Genomic DNA, 18,775 nt, shown 5'->3' on the forward strand with positions numbered 1-18,775 from the left:
TGCGAAGGCGCCTCTCACTTTCAAAAGCAAGACGTCTCCGCCGCCTCTGGGAGACGAATTTTGTCTAATAAGCAGTTTAATTCCATGACTTAATGGTTTAATTCCATGACTGTTTCAATCCATGGCTGTCTCGGATGAAATGAACTGAATATTGAGAAAGAGCTGCTCGATCGGTAACACGTTCACGTCGATAGGAAGATATCTTACTGTCGTGGATGTAGACGTACTGAAGCTAAAGTCAAAATGGCGCACATGTTGTTACACAGTTTTTACATGAAATGTTACACAGTTTTTTGTAGTACCATCTGGAACAGTTTGCCTACTTTAATCAGAAAATTCAATGATGCTGAAACTTGAAAATTGTCATCTTTTTAACGAGCATTCCTGCTGATGTTTTATTCTATGACTTGATATGTAATCGTTGTGGAGTGTAGTGTCAAAAATGAAATTGTGATTATGTTAACATTTTAGTCTATATACTGCTTGTACTGGATTTGGATACAGTATGCCTATATTTGTACTTCATATGTAGGCTTATCCTCATTATGACCAGGGTGGCCATTTGTTTAAAAAAAAACAAACTAAAAAAACAGGGAAGTCACGGAAGAATATGTTGAGATACGTAGCTATCCCGCCTTAGAATCGAGTCACGGAATATTCCGGGAAAAATTATTTTATTATTTCATTTTGATTATTAATTATTTTTGAAAGGATGTGCACTACTTCGTTAATAAATAGGGGCCAGAATGGTTGCCGGTAAATTCAAATCAATAAACGATGTATCAAATTGAAAAAAATTATTGATCCTTTATTTTGTATAATCGTAGGCTTGTCGACATTATGTAAAGCATACATGTAGTTATCTTTCAAGGCGTTAATAAACTTTCAAGTTAGTAGATAGTTTTCTTGTTTTGTCGCAGAGGCTCGCTTATTTTCTCAGTATGAAAATTGTCACTATACACGGTGCTTTTAGATAGCGTAGAATAAGGAACAGTTTTCCGCCTTTGACTTTGTCGAATCAACTATTCAATTAATTCTCTAAAACCGCGGATAAACTTAATATCTAAACAGGGGAATCCAGGAATTTTTGAATGGGGGGAGCAAAAAATCCGAGACCCCCACACTGAACGCGAGCGCTGCCCTCGAGGGGTTCGGGGCCCAAAGAAAATTTTGAAAAAATACATCATTTTCTAAGCATCTGGAACAAAATCACCGGTAATGATTTGGCACAACACTTAATTAAGCCAACTTGGAAAAAAATATCGGTGGGCCGCATAGGCCCCTCGATCCGCCCCTGCTAAACATGTCGCGAAAATAGGAAATAACTCGACCTGTTTGGACTGCTCCTAAGCTACATCGATGAATATAGCTTGCTGATCCGTGTTACTACGCGTAGTTCTTGGTTGTAATTCTCTATGGGGATGAAATTCACGACACATTCAATAGTTGCAGAGCGTGAACTGAAAAGTAATCGATAATTTGCCTCCTCGGCCATCAATACGTGATGTAGTCTAGTCTAGATAATATGCTGACATACAGTGGCAGCACTGGTACACTCGGTAACTGTGCGGTGAATAAAGCTTTAGTTTGTCAGTGCGTTTGACAACATATGGTTCGCTTGATTATAGTAATTCACTGTTTTTCTCCGTAAGCGAGGTATGTATATGTGTACATAGTATTTAATGTCTGTATTCTGAGATCTTAATTTCACATAATGTATTCAGGGCCCGGCGGATTTCGGGGGGTCCGAGCACCGAGATCGCTGACTGACTAATTAAAACTTGCAAATTTGACACCCATCCTCTCGGCATCATTTAGGACGTATTTTTTTCATAAAAATCTTAACACCAAGAGTATAGGATCCCGCTTGTAGCGTTTGACATAGCTGTTTTATCCCGCCGAGAAATGCCTTTTCTATGTTTCTGCCGTGGATCCCAGCCTTCCAATTTTGCTGGATCAACTCCTGTCTGATGTAGTATAAAATGCACGCATTGTAGGGACAAGGATTTGACAGTACTCTACTGGTTTAGTGATTTGACTGAGCATCGGCTATTGTCGTAAATTAACGATATAAGGTTATCTCCACAAAATTCAAATTTACGTTTAGTTTAGTTTAGTTTATTTTGCTTAGGGCACAGAAAATTTTTTACAAAATTACAATTCATGTGTGAATACATATACATAGATTGACAAATTACATAAACATAGACATAGACACTATGAATTTAACCTTTTACATTTTGAACGCTACTGGTACAATTGAAGCGTGGCGTTTGCTTAAGACAAAAGTGGGCTTGCCTTCTTTTTTGAATAAACCAGATATTTTAGGGTTTTCTATTAGAGTTAAACGGGGTGCCCAATTTATTAATGACGGTAGAACGGTGGTTTGTTAGTGACTGATGTTTGTCTCGGTCGATGATGTCGGTTTGAACTACGTATCAAATCGTATTTGATATTTCGCTGCGATAGGCCTTATGCCGAAAATTGCATTTGCTAAATCTAATAAATCTGTTTTCGGAGGAAGGCTCCGAGCCAGACAAGACTCGTGGGCGTTAATGAAAAACGTTTCATTTATCGCGTCCCGCACAGAAAACTGTACTTAGCGTATCTGCACTGTCCAAACGTGCTTTGATGGTCGTTAACTTCATCAGCTATCGAATTAGATGGAATTTCCGTGTGACTGCGATGCGTTGATTTGCATGCAAACCGTATTTGACGTAGCGAGTGAATGTGTATCATCAATCATCTGTTCGTTTGGAGAAGAAAAAAACGGTGGATGCTGCGAAAAAGAAAGCTATTTCATTTTTTTCAACTCAAGCGGGAACTGAACTCCATCGGAATCAACCGAATGTTTCTCGAATAGAATTTTGATTACGTAAAAAAGTGTTTGCTCAATATCGGCAGCGGGGATTACTGCAACTTTCTGAATCCCCGATTTCATAGGCTCCGACAGATTTCTCTTTTTTACAACTGAAGCGGAAAATCTTTCATCGAGGATTTCGTTTGAAAGCTGGCATGCTCCCGATGAGAGTTTACTTTTGACTTCGTCCCATGGGAATACTCCAAGGTTAGATATCACGGGCGTCACCAGCAGAGGGGTCAGGGGTGCGGACGACTACCATTTTCTAAATCCAAGTTCCACATATTTTTCCTTAGTTATCAATTTTGTTTTTTCACATTCCGGAAATTTCACAAACATTTTTCATTACGAAGTAAAAAACGCGATTTACAAGCTTCGAATTTCAAAAATTAAGAAGACTATAAAAAACATTCAAGTTTCAAGGATTCAGAAATGCTCGTTTGCCTTCGACGCTTGGCGGATACGGTGCAAAGTATGGCATAGTTCCATGTGCCATTTATCAATTCTTACCCCCTTTGAATATCCTATAAGTGACGTTCCTTGGTATACGTACTATATCAATATGTCATCTAATATTAGTTTTAATCCGGCCTATAAAGACTTACAAGACACAAGATATCTAACAATTTAGTTAATGTTTTTCTTTGCTCCTGGTCGTTAACTCGTGAATGGTGAAAACCGGTTTGATGTAGTAGGTGTCTAATTGTCTATTTCATTGCTTGGATAATATAAAAAAGAACAACATCGTTTTGATGATAGCTTGTTTTCTCGTGCTATCAGCCAACAGGGAGATTCGTGTGATTGTGGCGCGATTGATCTCGGAGAAAAACAAATTGGATGTGGACATCAGCCTTGTCAGACTTGTCAGAAGTATTTAGTGATAAACTCGCTCTATATAATCTGACAGTTACAACGAGACAGTATGATTACTGGTTTGAAGCACCATCTCAAATTTAGACTCGCGGGGTTCGTACTAGTCCTTAAAATCCTGGAATAGTTGCGGAAATTAGTAGTTATTTTCTTAAGTATGGTGGCTGATAAGGGCCATAGCGTAAAATTCCTGGTATGTAAATGAGGGCGCCAGAACGCCAGAACGCCAAAACGAAAAAAAAACGTCCAATTTTCTCTAAAAGTTCGTTTTGGCGCGCCAAAACAAAGAAAATTCCGTTTTGGCGCCCCCACCAAAACAACGAAAAACGTCCAATTTTCTCTGAAAGTTCGTTTTGGCGCGCCAAAACGGAGAAAATTCCGTTTTGGCGCCCCCGCCAAAACAACGAAAAACGTCGAAATTTCTCTAAAAGTTCGTTTTGGCGCGCCAAAACAACGAATATTCCGTTTTGGCGCCCCCGCCAAAACGAACTTTCATTTTCACAAAGAAAAGTTCGTTTTGGCGCGGTTATTTCCATTTTGGCGCCCCCGCCAAAACAAGCATTCAACCACAGTAAAATTATTTTTCAATTTGGCGCGTTGATCTTGTGTGTAATTTGCATAAATTTGCATATATGAAAATATTTTACGTATATATGGAATTATTTTACGTGGTTTAAAGTTCGTTTTGGCGGGGGCGCCAAAATGAAAGTTCGTTTTGGCGGGGGCGCCAAAACGTAATTTTCTCCGTTTTGGCGCGCCAAAACGAACTTTCAGAGAAAATTGGACGTTTTTCGTTGTTTTGGCGGGGGTGCCAAAACGAAAGTTCGTTTTGGCGGGGGCGCCAAAATGAAAGTTCGTTTTGGCGCGGGCGCCAAAACGGAATTTTCTTTGTTTTGGCGCGCCAAAACGAACTTTTAGAGAAAATTGGACGTTTTTTTTCGTTTTTGCGTTCTGGCGTTCTGGCGCCCTCATTTACATACCAGGAATTTTACGCTATGGCCCTTATCAGCCACCATACTTAAGGCTTGTAAAAGTTATGAAATTTCTAACTTCTCTGAAGCTATGAAAAAGCCAGAGAATCTAAGAAATGTTATCTGGATAACTTCTGCTGGTTTTGATATATGCTGCATCAAAAAAAAAAATCATGGTGGCATTTTAGGATACATCTTTTGCTTTCCTGAGTTACTATGGAAATATTGATCAGCCTTGGAAAATCTAAGTCTGCAAATGGTACGGACCCTGGATTCTGTTTTGAGTGTATTTACGGATGGATTTGTTTGATGTGAACTTTGTCATTAACGGGTATTTTTAATCAATGTCGTTTTTATAGCCGGTAACGCGCTCGTAGCGTCAATTCTAAAAGCACAACCTATTCTTACGTTCATGTATTTTAGAAATTTTGAATTGCTATATTTCTGGCTGTAGGTATAGCTGTGGTGACAGTCGGAGAGGTTCGAACCGCTGCAACGATGGCCGGTGACGATGAGGAGAAAAAGATTTTACCGATGAGTAAAGTGTACGACGAGTCGATGAATCAGGGCTACAATAACGAGAAAACGAACGGATCGTGTTGGAATTGTATTCCTAAACGTTACATTCTAGCAGCAATGGCTTTCATGGGATTCAGTAAGTAACAATGATAAAGGAAGAAGCTGCCCCTTGAGCCGCGTTACCCGGCTGAAAATCATATGCTTGTTATGAAGTTCGCAATCATCATCGACGGAAAATAGCTGTCTTTTTACCAGGTGTTGCGGTATGAAATTTGGTGGGAAATAATGATTATTTCTGCGCCTTATTCTTTCAGTGAATGTTTACTCTTTACGAGTGAATCTAAGCATTGCGATTGTTGCCATGGTTAACAACCGTACAGTTACAGTCAACGGTACAGTCAAAGAACGGGTAAGAGACACCATATCATCAGGACTGAGCATACTCGGGGCCTGACTTACACTATACCAATGCCATTATTCCGTTTTTAACAACAAGGATCAAAATTCATTTCATTGTTTTCCATGGAATCTAAAACGTTTTATAGTACATGAATCTACTTAATCTTTTCTCGATGTCCGTCTAGTCTCCAATAGTTTCAGAAGATTTATATGTAATTCTTCTTTACCGTGTCTGTAATGCATATGCTATGTTTGAACATATTTTTTGTGCTCGGTGCAAATGCATTTTTATTGGGGTAATAAACTATATTGCAGATTGTAAGTTCATAGAATACTAATTATCTATGACCACGGTATTATTAGCCTACTCTCAAAATGCTCTAAAAATCATGATTATTCTGCAGATTATTTCCAATCAAGCGACTGCATTGTATATAACTCATTGGAATCAGCTTCATAGGCATTCTGTATATCAATATGAAATGATTTTGGACATGTCTACATGTATGTTTATATGAAATAGCAGGTGCTGCTGAAGTCCCCTTACATCTATATAGGCTTATACACACATTCCGAACAATCATGGTACAGCTGATGAAATGATTATCGACAATAGAAATGACCCTTTTTAATCAATAATCATTTCGTAATACAGTGGCACTGATAATTACTTTTTTCATTTCGTATACGTCTTTATGTTCATAATCATGACGAAAAAATGTGTTATGTGAATTGAACATGAATACGAGAAACTAGGGAAGAGATTGAAAGACCATATCCTGGGGCATATCTTAAAAAATAAGTGAAATTCAAATAAGTATCTTTTTTTCAGATCGCACCATTTCAATGGAATTCAAAAATGCAAGGATACGTCCTAAGTTCATTTTTCTATGGATATATTCTAACGCAGTTTGCTGGCGGTAAGTCTGCGCTATTTCGTTAGTTTCTCGTCTCATGAATTTCTAGTTGGTGTTATTAGTCTCTAGTCGATTGATCACACGCTGCAGAACTGTCGTCGCATCTCCATCGAATAATGCTAATCACGCAATCAGGAATTAATGTAATCTGTTCTTTTCTGAATCTCATCTCAAAAACGTAATAAGAGCTCGCCGACAGCGACGTATTTTGATGCTTTACGTGTAGGCGATGATATCACCGATTTAAATGCGAAATTCTGAAATACCTAGGGATAAATTCCAGTTGAAAGATGTGGAATCGATTAATTGGAAGGTTACGAATAACGAGAAAACTAACGTTAAAGTTTATGACGCCATTAAAAATAATACATACTGTATATCGCTTAATATTGTCGACAAAAATGATAAGATATGAAATATGTATTTAGTACCAAGGATCAATACAATTATTTTGTGTTTGAATATATCGATAATTGTATTGCCCGGCAACTAGTCTAGACCCGATATATTGATGACGTAGCGCGCATCCTTCCAAAAGTGATTATCAAAATATATCAAAAATAGAATAAGAGGAAATGTATTTAATTACAAAATAATCGCCAAAATTCACAATATTGTAATTGTTATTTTGAAACACCAATATTGATGACGTGGTGCACATCAACTCACATAGAACCCCTTAAATAACGCTCACTTAGTATCAATGTATATAAACATTACTCTAACGGTTTTTACGGCGTCAAAAATGCAATATATGGGTATCTTATCTGCTGGTCTTTGTCACGTGTCAATTACATTTCGCGCAACAAGAAACCTCACGTAGTTTCTGATGTCAACAGGTGAGACGAGCAATCATTGACAACAAACACAACGCCTGATGTTGATTCGATGGTCGCAATTCTCCGTCGGGTTACCATAGTTACTAAATAGGTCGTCACTCCTCAGGTTCTCTTAATAATCTCTCAGACAATTTCGAACGATCGGTATAAATAAGGAAGCACTTACATGTAACAAACAGTGGTTTGCGTTAGATAATCATCCCTTATACATTAGAGCTTTACACACCTAACTATAACCAGTGCGTATCTGAGAGATTTGAGAGTAATTTCTACTCCATAAAGTTTAAAAAAGATCTCAGTTAAAAGCATTTCTCTTCATGCAATATATTAAGCGACTTCATAGCCCTGTTTATTGTTCACCGTGTTCAAATGTATATGGAGCGCGGTAAATGTGTACTATTGATAATATCTTTAGAACTCAACTTCTCCCTAAAATATTTGAAATACTCTCAAAATCAGAATCGTTTCTATAGTTTATTTTCAATAAAACTTCTACTATTTTCGATATGAAAAAACTCTCGTTTTTGTTGGAAACTACTACAATTAAAGATATCAGGTCTGTTCTGGGGTATACACGTATTTTTATACGAGCTACGGAATATCAAGAAGTCTTTCAACCTCGGTGTTTGGTATAGGCGCACATTATTAATGTTTGATTAACTTCAGAGAGAAATTCATTTGATTTTATCCGAAACGATAGAATCAATTGAAGACCGAATAACCGCTAGCGAACCTGTTAGATCCTCGCTATTAACGTGAGGAGATTCTTCAATTGGCCGTCGCACCGGCAGATGAAGATTCGAAAGATGTGTTTTGATCTGCTCGGAAGAAACCGCCGCTATAAGACTTCATCAGCGCGTAATACGACTTCATTGCAGTTTAATTAGCCTGGGTCAGCTTTCATCAACCGAGCAGTAATCAACGCTCTGATTGCACCAAATCAAATAACCACAAATACGGTATCGCGCAGCTTACGTTAGTTCGTTATTACGATTATTTAACGATCCTCGGCTCAAATTTAATTTCTACCTCGGCGAATGATTACTTTCGTTCTCGGTAATCGCGCCTCCTCGGTAGATTCGTTATTGCTTTGATTTCCTCGGTCGCTCATTTCCGCCGCACGGGTCTAGCGTTCATCAGCATCCGATAAGTTTTATAGCGTTTTTCACAATATGGCGTCGCCAGTATGTTCTGGAATCAGATTGCAAACCTTCAGTCATTCGGGGCAACAGATTTAATCTCGAGGGTTCAGTTTCGCAGTGTTAACGCGAGTTAACATGATGCCCAACGTAAATCATAGGCTAGCTTTGATTCGTACTGACAGGCTGGGGTGTATCCTGGGGGCACTAAACTGTACAAGTCCATCAAGCTTCTCGTCAACAAAAATATTGGTGTACTTCAGTGAAGAGGGGCGCCTCGTATATTGCCTTTTTGCCTTCGAAATACGATCGGCCCCTAGTGATTTTGGTTCGTATTGGGAGTGTGTGTAATACATATTCGAAACGCCAAATCAACGATACACGCAGGTTATCGCCAGGGGCCTGTTGCACAGTCGTGACTTAAGTCCAAAAGTAGTCTTAAATCTTAAGACTGGTCTTAAGTTGTTAGATTGGCTATATAACTAAGTTCGTCTTAGACTAAGCCATGACTATGCAACCGGCCCCAGTAGTCTAAGCTGTTATTCGTGTCTATGTGATTGTCACGACTCAACCTCACGTGCACGTATCTCCCTAATAGAATTACTGAAAATCATGCCGCATATAATCCACTTACATAGATATTGACATAAATAGATACATGGTGTATTTATATTTCAGGTTATCTGGCTCGAAGATTCGGTGCTAAATACCTATTCGGCGGAGGTATCGCGATAACTGGCTTATTGACGTTGTTTACACCTGTCTTGGCGAAAGTGAACGTCTGGGTGTTAGTCGCCTCTCGTGTTTTGATGGGAATATGTGAGGTTAGGGAAACACTCAAATTGTGAAAAAATATATACAGTAAAAGTCTTTCATAATGCCACTATTGGGAACATGGTGGCGTTATAACTAATGTGGCGTTATATAGAATGGTACTTCCATTGAATTTATTTTCATTGGGCAAATTCATTCTCTACTATTTATTGGCTGTAGCATTAAAAAGGATGGCGTTATAATGGACTTCGACTGTATTTCATTGCAATTCTGGGTTAAATGAATTATCCCACGAAGATGTATTGTTCAATTAGTCTTTGTCTGATACGAATTCAATTCACACTCAATTCTTATATTATGTTTAAAGGGTGTCACATTCCCTGCCATCCATACTCTATGGAGTAAATGGGCCCCACCGTTAGAACGAAGTAAACTCGCTATCACTACATTCTCCGGTAAGTAAATCTACAGTCAATAATGCATACTTCTTATTTGATTGAATATGTTTTATATAATACATTATGTATTAGGCCTATAACGAATTTTCGAAAATCAACATAACCAGTAAAACTCAAGAGAAGCTAGTTAATGTTGCCTGGAATGAAGTTTATTGGATCTTGAACTGCTTGTATCCATCTGTGAGCCTTCAATTTGTCCGATAGATTTTAACGTGGCTTTTGGTGATGTTGCTTTGCAGGAGCGTACTCGGGCACAGTCGTAGCTATGATAATATCCGGGTTGATGGCCGAACACCTCAACTGGGAGGCGATTTTCTATTTTTTCGGCGGATTAGCGATTGCTTGGTTTATGGTTTGGTGTTTGTTGATTACCGAATCTCCGCAGACCCACCCTTCAATCACTCGACTCGAGTTGGAATACATCGAACATAGCATCGGATTTTCAGATAAAAAAGCCGATGTAAGATATGTTTGTTATACATTTTGCAAATCTTTAAGATATATTACAAAAACCGCTTCCAAAAGCGTCATTAGTATAGAACATAACGTTCTTTACTAATGATGCAGACTGATGTTATCTACGTCAATATATGATTAAAGACCTCGAATACTGTGTTACATATTCATTATATTCATCTGTCTTTTAGAGTCAAGCGACACCGTGGAAATCGATCTTCACATCCCTACCGGTAATGGCTATTACAGTCGCCCATTTCGGAGAGAACTGGGGATTTTATACATTGCTCACCGGCTTGCCGAGTTTTATGAACAATGTTTTCCATTTTTCGCTGCAGAAGGTACGAAAAAATAATTACCTAAAGCATGAATAATGTCTTCAATAAGTAAATTACGAAGATATTTGTTTTGTTTAATGTAGTCCGGATTTCTGGCCGCTTTGCCGTATTTGGTGATGGCTTTAGCCGCTCAGCTCGGTGGGAATTTCGCTGACTGCCTGCGAGGACGTCTAGGATGTTCAACTACTCTGGTTCGCAAATTGTTCAACGCGGTTGGTACGTATATTTCCCCAGTAACTCCTTCCTAGTAAACCCAAACCCCGCACACAGCGCACATTTGCTTTTGCATGTTGAATGAAAACCTTTTTTAGAAACTCTCATTAATATACGTATTTCTATTTCTCAACAGCATTTTCTGGTCAAGCTATTTTCCTGATTATAGTCGGGTTTACCCCTAATATAAACGCTGCTGTCGTATCGTTGACATTAGCAGTTGGTCTGGGAGGATTCTGTTACGCCGGATTCGCTGTCAATCATCTAGATATCGCCCCTCAGGTAATCAATCTACGTATATTCGATTTGTTTCGCCTGGTTTGTCATAAAAATGAACTTCCAGCAATGTGACATAGGCTACATATGAATATCGCATCGATTCTGATAATTGTACCGGAAATATGCGGTATCCAATTGTAGCAGGTGTACAGATTTATGAGATTACCGGAATTTTTAATATATTGATATCTATTTTATGCAGTATGCTGGAATATTGATGGGAATTACCAATACAGTGGCGACTATACCAGGAATTGTTAGTCCTATTATCACCGGGCAAATTGTACAACACAAGGTAAATGAAATTATAATTTCATTTGGAAGGTGCCCCATATACCTATCATCAAAAATACATACTTGATACACGTTATACAAGGGATTCTGTGCGAGTCGATGTGCACTACGTCATCAATATTGACGTTTCAAAATAACAATTATGAATTTTGGCGTTTATTTTGTAATTAGATATATTTCATAAGTCTCATTCTATTTTTGATAAATTTTGATGATTACTTTTTGAGCGGATGTGCTCCGCTTAATGTAGTTTTGCTATCACCTGATCGTATACAATGATTTGGAATCGAGAGGGAGGTCATCCCGCTGACAAAATTTTCAGTACATCACTTCATTTTTTTCAGCTGGCTTCCGAGTGGCGCATCGTGTTCTTCATCGCTGCCGCTATCTATCTGGCCTCAATGGTCGTCTACGTCATATTCGCTTCCGGTGAAACTCAACAATGGGCCAAGATCGCTAACGGCTACGAGGTCCATTCGACGCTGACCGACGTCGAAGAGGAAGACGAAGAGGACGAAAAGAATGAAACCGTTCATTGAAACCACCCTCTCCCCTGAAGAGACTGGAGCCGGATCCTTCAGCTGAATGTTGATAATGTCTGTTGTCGCATTATTGTGTGATGAGTGATATATATTGTGATCAATAAGTTCTTCGTAACTCTAAAAAATAAGTGCAGTAATGTCTCTCCCAGCTACATTGGGGCCACGCGATAGATAGATCAAGCATCAACTGGAACTAACTGCCGAACTGTTAAAATCTCCATGCCTAACCACAATGACCAATTGAACAATCACGTTAAAGAGGATTTAGAATCTGAATGCATATTGAAAATACTTACGGTTGCCCTAAGCAGACCTGGCTACAATAACAATTTAAGAGCATTTATTTTCCTCTCAGGTTAAGAGCTCAATTATTCCCAAAAATATCAAAAAACTCTCAGAATCGGAATAATTTCTAGTTCATTTTCAATTTAACTAGTATTTAAAATGTCAAATTGCTCTCAATTTTGGTACAAACTACTACAATTAATGACATCAGGTAGCCGAGTCTGCGTAGGAAACTCTGCTCGCAATTTTGGTACAAAGTACTACAATTAATGACATCAGGTAGGTAACGTGTGATATTATTTTATCAAACCATCATCTATTGGAACTTCGTATAACTTCCCTCCAGCGGCTCTTTCATTTTCTGTATTTTGTTTGGAAATTCTGCTTTTAAACAACATGAAGTAAAGCAATCGAGATTTCATACTCGGGGTCCATTGCCCTTCATATGTAGTAGAAAATGACCGAAAAGACGACGATGTTGTATAATGTCTAGTATTTAAGTTTTACATATGTGTCTGCATACATAAATCTAACTAATTTGTTTAAATTGTAAAAAATGTTATTGATTGTAACAAAATGTCGAATGATACGTCATGGTCACTTTTTCCAGTCTCACGAAAACTGTGGTTGATAGTCGACGTGAAACTGGAATATTGTAGATTAATGTTGAAACTTTGTAGAATACTAGAGGTCAATACTTACCAAGCTGCATTTGTGTACATAGTAATCCGGGTGTTTAATCGAGGGATGATAATAACAACTGTGATTGTATTTTCACGTTACAGTATTCTACTAGTACAACGCGAAAGACTTTATTTTTTATGCAAATTATTTAGGACGACATACGTAAAGACACCAATGTTCTCTATTTTGCTAGAATAGAAATTTCAATCCACTTCTGTTGATGTATTGGTATATATATAGATATACACTGTATTATTAAAAAGGATCTATGTATATTTTATGAAAATCAAATATTCATGTATACACGTTTATTGTTTATTGTCTTGTGATCAAATTCCGTTGAATAAAAAACTATATTTTGTTTGAGATTATGTCATTATTGGAACGCGCTTGTGAGTTTTATTTCGGCGAAGACATGGGCTTCCTGCTTCTTTCTTCCTAATAGTCAGTAAACCAAGATCACGCTCGAAATGTGACCCCCGAAATATTCAACTAGCTGGTCACTGGTGTCCGGCATCGAACCCAGAGTTGGATTACGCATGTTTGAAGTTTGATTTCTATTTCGGGGTTATCACGTACATCGACTGACCTTTGCTGAGTGCCAGAGCGAAATCTGATAAACAAAATGTGTTTAGCGAATGTCAGTAGGTCAGTGTTGCGTTTCCTATATCTTGGACCCCAGATACAGATTCTCATTATGCAGTACCGTGCTGAGATCAGATGTATACGTGAATTCGTTTCTGTTTTTGTCGTTCAGTTTCGATCATCTTTTAAACTATATTTGAATAGTTTATGTTGACATACTCTAGAGTGTTGGAAATATGTAAAACGATCGTTTGAAGTCGGCCAACATAAACACGAAGAAGGAGTTTAGGTCATAAGAGGATGAGATGATACCACATATGGCCAGCATTATCATTATCTGGATATAGGTGCATATATGATACACATATAGGAATTTAAAAACTGCGGACGATTAGCAAGAGAGTGAAAGTTCCGCTTATTATAACGGAAAAATTCTAAGGATTTGTGCAAGAAAATGTCGTCAGAAATATGGATCGTTTTCATCTGTTTTACGGTAACCCTGGTAACTGAATTATCGGCGAGAAGTGGCGGAGATCTGATCGAAAGCGAACAGTCGCAAACTGCAGGAAAAGAATCATTCTTTATGCTCAGGTAAGCGTAGCCTGCGGGATGCTGGGTTACAGCTGTAATGATTCTCTTTGATTTACATCATTGGCCTTTATTTGTGGACGAACAACTGTATACTTGAAAGAAATTGCTGGATATCTCCTTGCTTTTACATTAATTTCGACAACATCTCTATAGCCTACTCTACAGAAAATTGCTGACTCTCTATGAAACTTTCAGGGGCCCAAATGTTTGCAAATTCGGGCATATGTTCACTTGTTGTCCTGGTTGGACTCAGATACGCAGGGATGGACCATGCAATAAACGTAAGACTTCCAATTATCACAGAAGACAGATGTGTCATTAACCATAATCTAAATGATTATTGACTGTTCATATATAGTTTCATTATTTTCAAATTTGTTGTATATTTTCTAGCCGTATGTACATTTGATTGCGGTGATGGTGGAGCATGTACCGCTCCTGACACTTGTAGATGTCGTGACGGGAAATCATCGGTGACCTGCGACGCGGCGAGACTTCCAGAGGCTAATGCTGTCATGAGACAACGCGAGAGACGGACTTGCACGCAGCTTCGGTGTCATCAAGGTTGCGCGATTTATATGGGCCAGGCTTACTGCACTTGTCGCCGCGGTTACCATCTAAGTGTCGACGGAAGATTCTGCGTTGGTATGTTGACGTGAAGACACCACGAGTCCACGGAGGCGGCCACTGATTAGACATTTACCAGCATAATATGGTTTTTGAACGATAACAATTTCAACTCTATCTTTACAGATATAAACGAATGTTTAAGCTCTAATGTACCGTGCCAACAACGATGTTTGAACATTGCCGGAAGTTATCGTTGTTCCTGTTCGGCTGGTTACCAGTTACAGGTCGATGCGACTTCATGTCAACCAATCGAACTAACCGGTAATGTCGTTTTTAGTCCGTACTTTCCGGTTGATAACTGCGAATCGAGAATACAAATTGTAGCGGTATAATTCACAGTTCTCGTTGTACGTGACATGTTTTGATAATGCTTCGATAAACAGATCAGTGTTCTAAGCTCAACCTCGTATAACGTTTGGTGTATTTCTGTCCCCATGCGTCATCTACCCATTGCCGGTAACAACAAAAAATGGTCCCTTCTTTCGACCAGAAATGATGCATGATAATTATCAAATGCTCTTTTTAGATGAGAATTGTAAAGATGGAAATTGCACTGATCAACAGGATTCTCAGCCGAGTTGGAGAGATGCTAATCCGGGCACTCTAGTCAATCAGCGCCATGTTTATCACGGAGGCCAAGGTCAACCGATGTTCGCTGGCGATGATTTTGACGGTCAGATCGGAGAAATAATGGAAACGTCAGAAACGGAAAGAGCTCGGGGTAGAAGGCGCGCGTTGAGAGTACGAGACCCACATCGGAGGCATCTGAAAGTTTTACGTCGACTGGACACGACGATCAAACGATCGGGTCGAAGAAAACCGTTGAGAAAGATCGATCGCGAAACGTTGCGTAGTTTAAGACACCCGTGCGCCGGTGGAAAGTGTAAAAACATCAATCTGAAATCGATCAGCAGCGTACTGAGAGATATGCAAACGTCAGAGGCGATCTCACGAGCTGATCAAAGCGGAACCGTTAAGTCCGGCAAGCGCCGAGTCAGCTACGGTATTACTTATCTACCTGAGACGGGTGATGGTGGTCGGATTCCGACCGTTTCTCGCGGTGTTTCAAACACTTTAACGACGGATGAACTGGTTCCAAACGGCCACTATACCCAGACAGTTGTCGACCAAGCCGGACAAACCGATACGAATTTTCAAACTTCGAGAGCTTTTCCAACTGGACAGAACTTCCAAACGGGATCCAGTGACCAATATGGACAAAACTTTCCTAATGGACATCAATTCACGAATGGACAGGTTGGCCAAAACTTCCCGACTGGACAAGGTTATCCAAATGGACAAAACTTTCAAACAGGACAAGGTTATCCAAATGGGCAAAACTTCCAAATTGGTCAAGGTTATCCTAATGGACAAAACTTCCAAACTGGTCCCGGTTTTCCAAATGGCCAAAACATCCCCACCGATGGACGAGGTTTTCCAACAGTGGAAGGTTTTCCTCGCGGGCAAAATGTTCCGACTGGGCAAAGTTTGCCTGGTCAGAAAATGCAAACTGGAGACCCATTAGCGACACAGTTTACACAGGGCGGTATTCCTTCTCAGGGTACGGGGTATCCTGACGTCATTCCATTAGGTTGGTCATCCGACTGCATAGATCCAGAATCGACAAACAATCAGGATGGTTCTTCCAATCAAGGGGGTGGTTGTGGTGGTAGTAGTTCGAGCGATGGAGAATTGTATTCTTGGAACGAATATCAGCTATATATGGGAAATGGTTGTAACACTGGCGGTGATTGCGCTGGAGTCCAGATCCCAGATATCGACCCTAATTCAGCCGCGAATGGTATGAAACCTTGTGTTGGGTATGGGTGTCAAACTATGACTGGATATTCCCCCTGTCAAGGTCAAGGATGTTTAGGTATACCAGTATCCGGGACATATCCTTGTGTCGGTTTTGAATGTGGACAAAGTGCGCCGATCCATACTGGTTTCCAGTGTGTCGGACCGGGCTGTTCCACTAGTGGAGATTTATGTCCAGGTGGCAATTGTGGTGGGAATCAGATAGTCAGACCTCAGGGACCATGTGTCGGTTACGGGTGTCCGGGATTCGATAGTTTTCCGGTAACTGGAGGATGTGGTGGATTGCCTTGTGGGTCAGGTTTCCCGACCAGTGGAAACATCCCAGTCGATAGAAACAAGGAAACTGGGTCGTCAGTAAATGTCCCATGGACTGGTCAGATAACTCCGAATAGAGGTCAAGTGAATCCAGGCCAGGTGAATTTGGGACAAGTGGGTCCAGGTAAGGTGAATCTGGGTCAAGCGAATCCTGGTCGGGTGAATCCTGGTCGGGTGAATTTGGGTCAAGTGAATCCTGGTCGGGTGAATCCTGGCCAAGTGAATTTGGGTCAAGTGAATCCTGGGCGGGTGAATCTGGGTCAAGGTAATCCTGGTCGGGTGAATCCTGGGCGGGTGAATCTGGGTCAAGGGAATCCTGGTCGGGTGAAACCTGGGCGGGTGAATTTGGGTCAAGGGAATCCTAATCAAGTCGATCGGGGTCAAGTGAATCCTGGTCGGGTGAATTTAGGTCAAGTGGATGCAGATCAAGTGAATCCAGGTCAAGTTGAAGACAAAGAAAATCTTGGTCAGGTGAATAGAGTGATTCCAAATAGAGTTATTACATCAACGGTTAGACCAGTTCGCACTACCCCACCCCCTCGGAGAAATCGAGGGTGTCGTCGTGGAGATAGGTCACCCGGATGCGCCACAAACACATACGATTCGAATAATAGAAATAACAACGAAGGTTTTATCGGTAGCCCACAAACAGACCGCGTGAATCCAACGATTATCAATCCAAATCCAACGACTAAAGATGGATCGACAATCCGCATTACTCACGGGGGCTCTTCAATCTTGTGTACAGGACCTGCGTGTAAGAGTCAGATTTCTACACCTTCTGATGAGGTAATGTCACCTTTACTTGTTCATAGTCTATAGTCGAAACTATCGAATCAATAAGAGAACCACCAAAGGGTCCATGCAATTGGTTTCAATAGACATTATTAATTTTACAATTCAAAAACTACCTGTGAGTAGTTTGAAAATGGCTCATAGAATTGAGTCCAGCCGGCAGATACTCTATTGGTTTTTTTCCTGTTGGTTTTTCTTAAAGCTTATGAGATTTGTTATGCATTCCTGTAGCGCAAAGCACCGAGAATCAGACTTCCAATCTCCTCCAGACATCAGAAGTTTATACGATGTGGACCCAGGGAGACGTTCAGATACACAAAACGCGGTCCGAAATGCGTTCCAGATGAACGCCCGCAACAAGACGACAGTTGCCAGCCGGGATGTCAAAACGGCGGTTCGTGTTTTTACGCTCAGTGTCGATGTCCACCCGGATTCAAAGGGGAATTTTGCGCAGAAGACGTCGATGAGTGTTCGATACTAAAAAATACCGCTATGGCGTGTGAACATGATTGTATCAACACATTTGGTAGTTACCAGTGTCAATGTCCACTCGATCATACGTTAAACGCTGATGGCCGGTCGTGCAAAAGTAAGTACATGTACAGAAAGTGAAGATTGGAAATTGGAGTCACGCTGTGAACGATTTTCTTTTTACGTTCTCTATGTTTGTTCAGAAGTGAACTGTTTTCCCAGATGTATGAACAATGGAACTTGTGACAACGGAAAATGTTCGTGTACTGCTGGATTCGAAGGCGATTATTGTCAAAAGGGTAAGTTACCGACTAAACTCGAGAGCTTGGCAGTTAAGCAGTACATAACGAGTATATAACAGTTCATGTTTATATTACAGATAAAGACGAATGCTCAGAAGGTGGGGATCTATGTCAGTTTTATTGTCGCAATACATACGGTGGATACAAGTGTTTGTGTCCACCAGGATCGACATTACAGTCTGATAAGCGAACATGTTCCAGTAAGTTCATTCTTGATTCAAGTTCAAGAACTTCTTCGTTTTTTTCTAAAAGCTCGCGATATTTTTGGACTTTTCATTTCGTCTCTGATATCATAGCATGCAAACCAACAGCATCCAAAGACAAGATACTTTCTGAAATAAAATCGTGTATATATGCGTGATTTTTACGAATTTTACTTTAGATTCGACTTGTATTCCTGCGTGCAAGAATGGCGGAGTTTGCGTGGATCA

At 39.9% G+C, this 18,775-nt stretch overlaps 1 protein-coding gene across 2 annotated transcripts; it reads left to right on the forward strand.

Annotated features, from left to right (window-relative positions):
* The first annotated feature begins 1,612 nt into the window (after positions 1-1,612).
* On the forward strand, positions 1,613-13,006 carry LOC141907294 (sialin-like). Of its 2 annotated transcripts, none has more exons than XM_074796897.1 (10): positions 1,613-1,656; positions 6,452-6,539; positions 9,193-9,338; positions 9,656-9,743; positions 9,986-10,206; positions 10,394-10,543; positions 10,624-10,756; positions 10,890-11,035; positions 11,235-11,327; positions 11,671-13,006. In XM_074796897.1, the coding sequence occupies exons 2-10, from the start codon at positions 6,479-6,481 to the stop codon at positions 11,863-11,865; spliced, it is 1,233 nt and encodes a 410-aa protein (XP_074652998.1). In that variant the 5' UTR covers positions 1,613-1,656; positions 6,452-6,478; the 3' UTR covers positions 11,866-13,006. The 2 variants fall into 2 exon arrangements, with proteins under 2 accessions (XP_074652998.1, XP_074652997.1); XM_074796896.1 differs by lacking the exon at positions 1,613-1,656 and adding an exon at positions 5,541-5,629.
* The last annotated feature ends 5,769 nt before the right edge of the window (positions 13,007-18,775 follow it).

This window comes from Tubulanus polymorphus, chromosome 6 (assembly GCF_964204645.1).
Source record: "Tubulanus polymorphus chromosome 6, tnTubPoly1.2, whole genome shotgun sequence".
Taxonomy (NCBI): Eukaryota; Metazoa; Nemertea; class Palaeonemertea; order Tubulaniformes; family Tubulanidae; genus Tubulanus; species Tubulanus polymorphus.

What these genes read in the sequence shown, in the direction of transcription:
- LOC141907294 (XM_074796896.1), top strand. Translation starts at nt 5,582, where the DNA reads ATGGTTAACAACCGTACAGTTACAGTCAACGGTACAGTCAAAGAACGG. An exon ending in CAAATTGTTCAACGCGGTTG is followed by an intron (nt 10,757 to 10,889) that starts GTACGTATATTT and finishes ATTTCTCAACAG; the next exon opens with CATTTTCTGGTCAAGCTATT. An exon ending in ATCTAGATATCGCCCCTCAG is followed by an intron (nt 11,036 to 11,234) that starts GTAATCAATCTA and finishes TATTTTATGCAG; the next exon opens with TATGCTGGAATATTGATGGG.